The 10795-nt window shown below is 39.0% G+C and overlaps 1 protein-coding gene across 1 annotated transcript in view; it reads left to right on the top strand.

Annotated features, from left to right (window-relative positions):
* The first annotated feature begins 285 nt into the window (after positions 1–285).
* Positions 286–10795, top strand: part of LOC148501839 (uncharacterized) — a 31247-nt gene continuing 20737 nt past the window's right edge. Inside the window, exon 1 of the mRNA XM_088449913.1 lies at positions 286–396. Within this exon, the coding sequence (XP_088306039.1) occupies positions 286–396 (111 nt within the window). The remainder of the gene's footprint in view (positions 397–10795) is intronic.

The following is a 10795-nucleotide window of genomic DNA, read 5'->3' as shown; positions in this document are numbered from 1 at the left end:
AAACAGCCTGTAACGTGATAGTTAGTAGCTGATTGGCTGGTTCTCTCTCTCTCTCTCTCTCTCTCTCTCTCTCTCTCTCTCTCTCCTTCCCTGTATCCTCTGGGTACAAGCCCTGGCTTTCTCAGCCTGCAGCACAGCTGCTTCAATGTGACACAGTCCTAGAGTTCGTGGTCCGACCGTGGTGATACTGCCACAATATATATTTAATTACACCGATATATATGATTTTTATTTTCATTATTTGCACAGATTCACACCCAACATTATCAAGCTAATCCAACAATCATGGCTGATCAGTTATTCACCAAGAAGGAATTCTCATCAGTGTATCAGAAGTACATGGTCCCAGTCTCCAGCAAAGTCGTGGATATGATTTTATGTTATGTGAAAGACAATGTAAGTATAGGCTGCCAATGTACATTATGCAATGATTCCTCTCTATGTTCATGCATGTTTATATCATACAGTATATGACACATTTTATAATGACTTGTGGGACCTTCCACAGTGTAGGTGGGATCCCAGCACCAGTATCCCGACCATTGGCATCCCAAAGGTAAGTATCGGGGTGTTAGGGGGAGGTTAGCTAGCAGGGTTAGGGTTAGGCACAGGGGAGGGAGTGTTAAGATTGGGATGCGGGGAGCGGGAGGTAAGGTTTAGGCACCGGGGAGGACGAGGTTAGGGTAGGGGTTAGGGTAGGGGGTTAGAAATATATTACCATTACTTCCTTTGGGTGACGGGATGCCACTGTCGGGATTCTGGCTGTTGGTATTCTGACCAGTGGCATCCTGACAGCCAGGATTTCATACCCAACCCATTCTCCACTGCAGGAGTGATGAAGCCTGGTTAACCGAAATGAGGTGAGACTCGCGCCACATCTGCGATGTATTATCTTCCATAGGCTTTAGCATTACACTAGCAATGAGGGTGGAGTCCAATATAAGTAGATCATGCAATTATCATACCAAATTAACAACAATATGATAAATGTATGGAGAGATTATATTAAAACATAATAACAGATAGAAAAACTAATCTTTCAAGAAAAGCAATGAAAACCAAAGACATAATTATAACACAGTAGTGTCTACAAGGTAGATATAATGGGTGTGAATCATAGATGGGCGCTGTTGCAGTAGCAGCTGTCCCTTTTATTACAGCCACTGCAACATCTTTACTCTAATGCTTTGGCAGTGGGCATCCTATTCAGATCTCCACCAGCTGCACCGCGGATCCATTGGCAACACTCACGGACATTGCACCTGCCCCATGGCAGCCCAGAATGTCCGATTGAACTCCCTAATCTCTGCTGCATGCTACTCCTCGCTTTCACCTTCTGCAACCTCACCCGGTAATGTGATACATTGGCCCTGATTGTGAGATGGACGCAGAAGCGCCTGCATCTTTATGCTAATGCAGCAACCAATTGTGATACTTAGTTGCCCACTTACAGCAGCGCTAATCCATCTTGGTTCATCTTTAGACGCTAACAAGAAAAGGGGGAAAGGGATATCATCGCACAGACCAATGAAATGTGACTTATTTCATACACAAATAACCACTATTCCTATAATTGTGTGCCTGATCCTAAAAAAAGGGATGCACTAAGGTGGTGGTGCACACTAGAGTTGAAATGAATAGCGACAACAAATGGAAAGAGAAAGAACTCTGTGTTGTGAGCACTCTTAAAGATCAATATACTAGTTAAAACATAACCTTTATTAAATCATTTACAAATAGAATATCCAAGTACCAGCCGGTACATAACAATACTGAACAAACATAAATAGGACAGGAATATGATCACATGAAAATATATATAACAAAACAAAAACAAACACAAATGGACAACATCAAAAAAACAGAGATAGAAAAACTGAAATGATGTGATACACTAATCAATATGATCACCTGCTGCAGCTCTATCTTAAATCACAAACAGAATTATTCCTACAATAACATGTGGTGAAATATAGACAAACATAAACACTATACCAGAAGACCTAAATGGTAAAACAGGGAACTGCTTGGTATCATTAGAAAACAGCACACATTAAAATAACCTCTAAGAAGAAGTATCAGAATAGTCAGGAAAACAAGTATAATGCTGGCAACTCAGCTGCATCCCACCTGGCCTTCGGTCATCTATGGGAAAACTGCTGACCTGCCAGCATACAATGATCCTTGGAAACAACAGAGTGATTGATACGTTGCTCAGGTGTGCATTCTTACCCATGGGCGTGTTGCTAATGTATAGGACGCATGAGGGAAGACCAATCTTCTGAGTTAGTTTTCAATCAATAAGAGAGATATAATAGTGATAGACTCATAAATAAATCTCTAAATATAAAATATAATAGTCAAATATTTTGAAATGTAAGAATAGTAAGGGAAAAGGACTGATACTACCAGTTCTACCACTACCCACTTGTTCCAATAACCATAGGTGAAAAGTGTGACATGGAGGAACGGTAAACCCTTTAGAAAAAAAGAAATGAGTGATATGTTGCTCAGGTGTTCCTTTCTGCTTTCAGGTGTCATACCATAGGTATAGGACTCCTGATGAGAGAAGTATTGACCTGAGATTATATCAAATCTATATGGAGGGATAGAATAATAAGAACTTATATATACAGTTCAGCATAGATTATTCACACAGAATATAAATCAATTGGTGCATTATACTGTGCAACATATGCCAGAACATACAAATGATAGCATATCAATATAATAAGTTTCCTATATGGGATCAAAGGTTGATAATAAGATATTATACAGTCATGTATGCACTGTTGTGTGATTTTCCTTATGTATTGTATCTGCATATGATCACTCACAAATATGCAGATATTGGCTATTAATTAATCATATCAAAACAGTCGTATATTAGACAAGTATAGTCATCCATAGTATGTTATAGTATCTTCTAAATAGAATTACACTAGTCTATACTGTCTGATCACAAGTTACTGACTGAAAATATACATTACTTTAGCCGGTGGGGAAACATACATAGTAATATACTGAATGCATATTCGTCACAAGAGATGCATCTTACATTCATTAAATGTTTAAGCACAAATCAAAATTTACATCCATCTGAGCCGCATGGCTAAAGGGTAATAATAAGCAAAAAATGAACCCATATGTAGAGATGCAATTCCCGATTGCTGAAGCACATGTATAGAACGCAAAGTCAACTATACTTATGTCATCAAACTAATCGGGAGACAAGCGTAATAATGTGTTAAGCACACCCCTTGTGTAAAAGGATCACCCACCGTAATGACAAACTTACAATTGTCAGTATAAAAAGAAGTATAGATACCAACTAGTTGCTGGGGTGTCCCATGCTGCGCAGCCACGGGCACCCGTTTAGCCGATGCGCATTTCGCCTTGAGGGCTTGTTCACGGAGGAAACAGCTGCAGAGGCACGTCCTGTAATGCCCCAGGTTAAGTATAGAGATAGACCAATCATCCGGCTCTATGTCGTAAATGACAAGGCAGTAAGCCAATCAGGGACCATGCGCTGCTGGAACCAATTAAAAAGGAGGTGTGTAAAAATCCTCCTATCACCTCGTACTGTAGAGGGGTGGGCCTGTTGTATGTCCAATAGGCATTCCTGTAACGATGTCTCATGTTAAAGTATACTGAACTGTCACGTCAGGCCAGTTATACACAACACACGGCCCTCCAAGGTAAATACATAAAAGTATTTGTTTATTAATCCTATCTGTCTCGGTGGATCAGTCATCAAACACCATGTACAAAATACCAAGGCAACCAACCAGTGAGTTACATTCACATTGTAAGCAGTACACAACTCCAGTGGTGTTACAATTAATTAAATCCTGAATAGGGAAAGTTTTACCGTATTTATCTTGTACATTATCAACCCTGATGATAAAGCTGCAAGCCCTACAGCTCCCACAGGGCAATTTCCCTTTGACCTTTGGTACCTTTTTTAGACATTGTTCATAATGACTGTGTGTAAGAATGTCTCCTAAGTTTCTGGCTCTTCTCCAACTCATAGAGACCTCATCTTTTAGAAAAGTCCTCAAATCAGGATCCAAAAGAAGGACTGGCCAATGTTGCGGTATAATCTTTCTCAGTTCCTGCCACTCTCTACAAAAATCTCCAACAAAATGGATCTCATCCTTGTTCCCCTTAGATTTAGGTTTTGGGAACACAAGGGTATCTCTCCTAGTTCTAGATACTTCAAATCTTGCTTTCTTTATAGAGCGATGGCTATAGGCCCTGGCTCTAAGTCTGGAAGTAAGGTCATCGCACTGTTCCTTAAAATCGGCCTCGTTTGAGCAATTTCGTCTGAGACGCAAAAATTCACCCTTGGGAGGGTTAGATTTTGTAGGTGGAAAATGACAGCTTGTTTCTTGTAACAGGCTATTTGTTGCTGTCATCTTCCTATACAGATTGGTGGTAATCTTGCCAGTCACTTCTTTGCTGATTTTGAGGTCCAAAAAGGAAATACTAGTATTACTCATCTCCCAAGTAAACCTTAGGTTCAATTTGTTGTCATTCAGGATGCCAATAAATTCCAGAAACTCATGTTCACTACCTCCCCAGATGACAAAGATGTTATCGATGTAACATAACCATTGTATAATGTGCTGTGTGTATCTCTCATATGATTCAGAGAAGACCACTTCCCTCTCCCACCAACCCAGAAACAAATTAGCATAGGTGGGGGCACAGGTAGAGCCCATGGCTGTGCCCCTAATTTGCCAATAAAATTTGTCCTGGAAGGTGAAGAAGTTCATATGAAGGATAAAGTGTAATAAATCAATCAAAAATTTTTTGAAATCACTAACACTTTTCATCTCCAAAAAATATCTCACTGCCTTCAGCCCATCTTGATGTCTAATGGAGGTGTACAGTGACTCAACATCGATGGAAATTAACAAGTGATGTTCCTCTAATCTGACATCATGTATCTTTTGTAGGACATCCCTCGTGTCCTTCAAATATGAGGGGAGAGTAAGTACGTGGTCTCTCAGGTGCAGATCCACAAATTTACTGCTTTGTTCCGTAAGGCCCCCTATGCCGGAGACTATTGGTCTCCCTGGTGGATTCTGAGTATCCTTGTGTACTTTGGGGAGTGCATAGAAGGTTGGAACTTTAGGGTGTCTGATCTGTAGAAATTCAAATTCTTTCTTGGTAATTATACTCTGTTGATGGGCTTCTTCATCCATTATATTATATTGTGAATGAAATTTCTCTAGTGGATTAAACATGAGTAGTGTATAGCAAGAAGTGTCTTGCAACTGCCTTAACACTTCCTCCACATACATTTCTTTGGGCCAAAGGACTATGTTGCCCCCTTTATCAGAGGGCTTAATGATAATATGATTCCACTCTTGCATCTCTTTCAGGGCCTGTCTCTCTAATTTAGTGATATTATGAGTGAGAACCTGGGTATGTGATATCATATCCAGTAGTTTATCCATATCTTTGGAAACCAGTTCCATGGATACTTGTACCTGGGTGCAGATATTGGCTGGGGGGAAGAAGGTAGATTTCTTTTGACAAGTAGGTCTTGTCTCTCCAATGATAGGTATCGTTAAGGAGGAAGATTCTTCTGTTAATTCTTGAAGTATGTCAAGTGCCAATATTTCTTCTTCTGTATTAAAATTGGAGTAATCTTGTACCAAATTGGTCTGTGACATATCATCATTAGTCTGCGAGGCTATATTTTTAGAAAGCTCTAAGGTTTTATCCTGATGGACAAAGAATTTTTTAAGGAGAAGTTTCCTCCCAAACAAATTTAAATCCTTCTCCCATAAAAAACGGTTGAAACTAGTAGCGGGCGATAATGTCAGACCTTTTTTAAGAAGAGAGATCTGTTCCATTGACAGAATCTGATCAGAGAGATTGATGATCTTGAGCTCATCACATGATTGGGAATTTATTGCCTCCTTCTGTTTATCCTTGTTGATTGTCTTGGTGGTAATGGCAGATCCCAATCCCATGTACCCCTTCCTCTTCTGCCTCCCCCTCCTTGTTGGCCTCCTGTTCAGTACCTTCATCTTAAATCTCTCATACTGTCCAAAAAAGGAATCATGGAGTTGGGGTAGGGTGGTCTGGAATCTTTCTGTGTTTCTAAATTATCCTCCATTCCTGAGGATTCCACCTCAGATGATGAATAATAATAGTTTTCCCATCTGTTATACACAATTTTACTGGGCTGATTCCATTTGAAAATTCTACCTACAGAGAAATCTTTCTTATCCCGGGCAAATTTGTTGCGTTTGTGTTCAATGATAATTTTCTCAAAATTATCAAGTTCTTTTTTGTTTTTATCAAAACATACTTGGAATTGTTGGTCCTGTTCCCACTGGGAGAGTTTTGTCCCTAGATTTTCTATATTCTTATCACATTCCTCTAGTATCAAGAGGTTGTGTTTAATGAGAACAGTCATAAGGTCCTGTGAACACTTGAGGAGACATGATTCCCATTCTTTTTGTAAATTGGATGTGGCCAAGTTAAAGGAAGGGAAGACTTTCAGTCTTAACCCCCTTGGTGAGATCTTATGCTTTTGATAGTTCTCTAATGTAGTAAGGTCCCAGTTGACACGTAATTGTTTGTACAATTGGAACTTCAGTTGGGAAAAGTCTTCCTCCCAGTTAGAATTGGGAATATCATCCACACCGGAAGATGAAAATATACTATCCAGATCCTCTGGAGTTCTTCGTTTGATGATTAATTCCTCCTTCAGGTTGAAATTAGCCATAGAATGCCAGTGATTGTTATGATCTTATTTGGAAAAAAAAAAATAATCTCCAATGTAGGAGAGAAAGAGTATATATAAGAAGATATATGGTTGTGCTGATGATGTAAACAGCTGAATATATACTCAGAAAAACAGTTGATAGGCTAACAGGAAAAGAGGGAAAGGGATATCATCGCACAGACCAATGAAATGTGACCTATTTCATACACAAATAACCACTATTCCTATAATTGTGTGTCTGATCCTGATTGTGAGATGGACGCAGATGCGCCTGCATCTTTATGCTAATGCAGCAACCAATTGTGATACTTAGTTGCCCACTTACAGCAGCGCTAAGCCATCTTGGTTAATCTTTAGACTAACAGGAAAAGGGGGAAAGGGATATCATTGCACAGACCAATGAAATGTGACTTATTTCATACAAAAATAACCACTATTCCTATAATTGTGTGTCTGATCCTAAAAAAAGGGATGCACTAAGGTGGTGGTGGTGCTCACTAGAGTTGAAATGAATAGTGACAACAAACGGAGAGAGAAAGAACTCTGTGTTGTGAGCACTCCTAAAGATCAATATACTAGTTAAAACACAACCTTTATTAAATCATTTACAAATAGAAACTCCAAGTACCAGTCGGTACATAACAATACTGAACAAACATAAATAGGACAGGAATATTGATCACATGAAAAAATATATAGCAAAACAAACACAAATGAACAACATCAAAAAAACGGTGATAGAAAAACTGAAATGATGTGATACACTAATCAATATGATCACCTGCTGCAGCTCTATCTTAAATCATAAATAGATAGGTCAGACACCCTAAAGTACTGACCTTCTATGCAGTCCCCAAAGTACACAAGGATACCCAGAATCCACCAGGGAGACCAATAGTCTCTGGCATAGGGGGCCTTACGGAACAAAGCAGTAAATTTGTGGATCTGCACCTGAGAGACCACGTACTTACTCTCCCCTCATATTTGAAGGACACGAGGGATGTCCTACAAAAGATACATGATGTCAGATTAGAGGAACATCACTTGTTAATTTCCATCGATGTTGAGTCACTGTACACCTCCATTAGACATCAAGATGGGCTGAAGGCAGTGAGATATTTTTTGGAGATGAAAAGTGTTAGTGATTTCAATAATTGTTTGATTGATTTATTACACTTTATCCTTCGTAAGAACTTCTTCACCTTCCAGGACAAATTTTATTGGCAAATTAGGGGCACAGCCATGGGCTCTACCTGTGCCCCCACCTATGCTAATTTGTTTCTGGGTTGGTGGGAGGGGAAGTGGTCTTCTCTGAATCATATGAGAGATACACACAGCACATTATACAATGGTTACGTTACATTGATGAAGTCTTTGTCATCTGGGGAGGCAGTGAACATGAGTTTCTGGAATTTATTGGTATCCTGAATGACAACAAATTGAACCTAAGGTTTACTTGGGAGATGAGTAATACTAGTATTTCCTTTTTGGACCTCAAAATCAGCAAAGAAGTGACTGGCGAGATTACCACCAATCTGTATAGGAAGATGACAGCAACAAATAGCCTGTTACATGAAACAAGCTGTCATTTTCCACCTACATAATCTAATCTTCCCAAGGGTGAATTTTTGCGTCTCAGACGAAATTGCTCAAACGAGGCCGATTTTAAGGAACAGTGCAATGACCTTACTTCCAGACTTAGAGCCAGGGGCTATAGCCATCGATCTATAAAGAAAGCAAGATTTGAAGTATCTAGAACTGGGAGAGATACCCTTGTGTTCCCAAAACCTAAATCTAAGGGGAACAAGGATGAGATCCGTTTTGTTGGAGATTTTTGTAGAGAGTGGCAGGAACTGAGAAAGATTATACAGCAACATTGGCCAGTCTTTCTTTTGGATCCTGATTTGAGGACTTTTCTAAAAGATGAGGTCTCCATGAGTTGGAGAAGAGCCAGAAACTTAGGAGACCTTCTTACACACAGTCATTATGAACAATGTCCAAAAAAGGTACCAAAGGTCAAAGGGAAATTGCCCTGTGGGAGCTGTAGGGCTTGCAGCTTTATCATCAGGGTTGATAATGTACAAGATAAATACGGTAAAACTTTCCCTATTCAGGATTTAATTAATTGTAACACCACTGGAGTTGTGTACTGCTTACAATGTGAACGTAACTACAAATATGTAGGTATGACCACACGAGCTCTGAAGTCACGGATATTTGAACACACGAGTAACATCAGAAATGCCCTATCAGACACAAAGAAAATGAAGAAAATCACATCTGTAGCAAGACAGTTCTTGCTAAGACATAACAGTGATCCTAGATTTCTTAGAGTTTTCTGTCTAGACAGAGTTAAGACGGGTATTAGGGGAAGAGATTTGAGCATGGCTTTACTCAGAAAAGAAACTGAATGGATCTTTAGACTGGACACTCTAGTACCCCAGGGGCTAAACGAGTATAACAGCTACAGTCCCTTTGTATAACATCACTTTTTGTAATGATGTATCAACATGGCCACACTTCAGTGTGGCAATCAAAAAATTTCACAGGTCTTGTATTTAGGGTAATAACCTTTATTATCCCATGCACATTGACTGCATATATTCTTTAATGGATTTTTCTCCTTATATGTATAAGTTGATATCTCTTAGAATATATTTTTGTATTTACCTTATAGATATATTGTTTTCACAGATGTCAGATATATTTTTCAATTTCTGACATTATAGATTATGTGTATTCTAGATACGTTTTTTTGTGTCTTTTATACGTCACTTTTTTCAAATTCACATATCCTCTCACACAGACATTTATTATCACGTTTAGATATTAATGCATACTGTCTTATACAAGCAGACATGTTATAATTACTCTTTCTTCTCGCATTATATCTTTGCTTCTTTCCATTCATTCTTTTTCACCCATTTTTTATTAATAGTCACTTGCACCTCACTCACTTGCACGGGTTCTTGGTCACATATATTTAATATTTCATTTTTTTCACCTTTATCACACTGGTACAACCTGTATCCAGGGCTATTTCAGTAATTAGATATAACATATCAGAGGAATATACACTATAATTTAATATTTCAAGGTGCATGGGATGAATTGACATTATACTTTCACTATTTATTACTCTTTTTAGATGTAGATTTTTGCCTAGCATTTATTGATACAAATTAACAGCACTATTATTCTATGGATTTTCTAATGGTTTTATGCTTTTAACATCTTTAGTAAACTGCTACGATTAGTAGCAGTTGATTGGAGTAAACATGCTTGGTATTCATATTCCTCCAATGACCCACTAGGGAGAACTCATACTTTTCTTATAATGGGGTAAGCAATGATGTATATCACTAACATGACATCTGATTTACTAAACTTCTGCAGGGTGATAATGACAACTTTCACCTGCCTGTTTAAACTTAGGACGGCAGGGTTTTTTATCTATCGTCTAGGTCTTTGGGTTTTGATATTATGAGGACACTCACTGTTTAGTTAGCTAGGTATTTTGTACATGGTGTTGACGACTGATCCACTGAGACAGATAGGGTTAATAAACAAATACTTTTATGTATTTACCTTGGAGGGACATGTACTGTGTATAACTGGCCTGATGTGACAGTTCAGTATACTTTAACATGAGACATCATTACAGGAATGCCTATTGGACATACAACATTCCCACCCCTCTACAGTACGAGGTGATAGGAGGATTTTTACACACCTCTTTTTTAATTGGTTCCAGCAGCGCATGGTCACTGATTGGCTTACTGCCTTGTCATTTACGACATAGAGCCGGATGATTGGTCTATCTCTATTTTTAACCTGGGGCATTACAGGACGTGCCTCTGCAGCTGTTTCCTCCGTGAACAAGCCCTCAAGGTGAAACGTGCGTCGGCAGGACGTGTGCCCGTGGCTGCGCAGCATGGGACACCCCAGAAACTAGTTGGTATCTATACTTCTTTTTGTACTGACAATTGTAAGTTTGTCATTACGGTGGGTGATCCTTTTGCACATGGGGTGTGTTTAGAACATTAT

Source organism: Taudactylus pleione, unplaced genomic scaffold (assembly GCF_031769625.1).
Source record: "Taudactylus pleione unplaced genomic scaffold, aTauple2 ptg000500l, whole genome shotgun sequence".
Taxonomy (NCBI): Eukaryota; Metazoa; Chordata; class Amphibia; order Anura; family Myobatrachidae; genus Taudactylus; species Taudactylus pleione.
The sequence above is the reverse complement of the archived record's forward strand: the minus strand, read 5'-3'. Positions and strand labels throughout refer to the sequence as shown.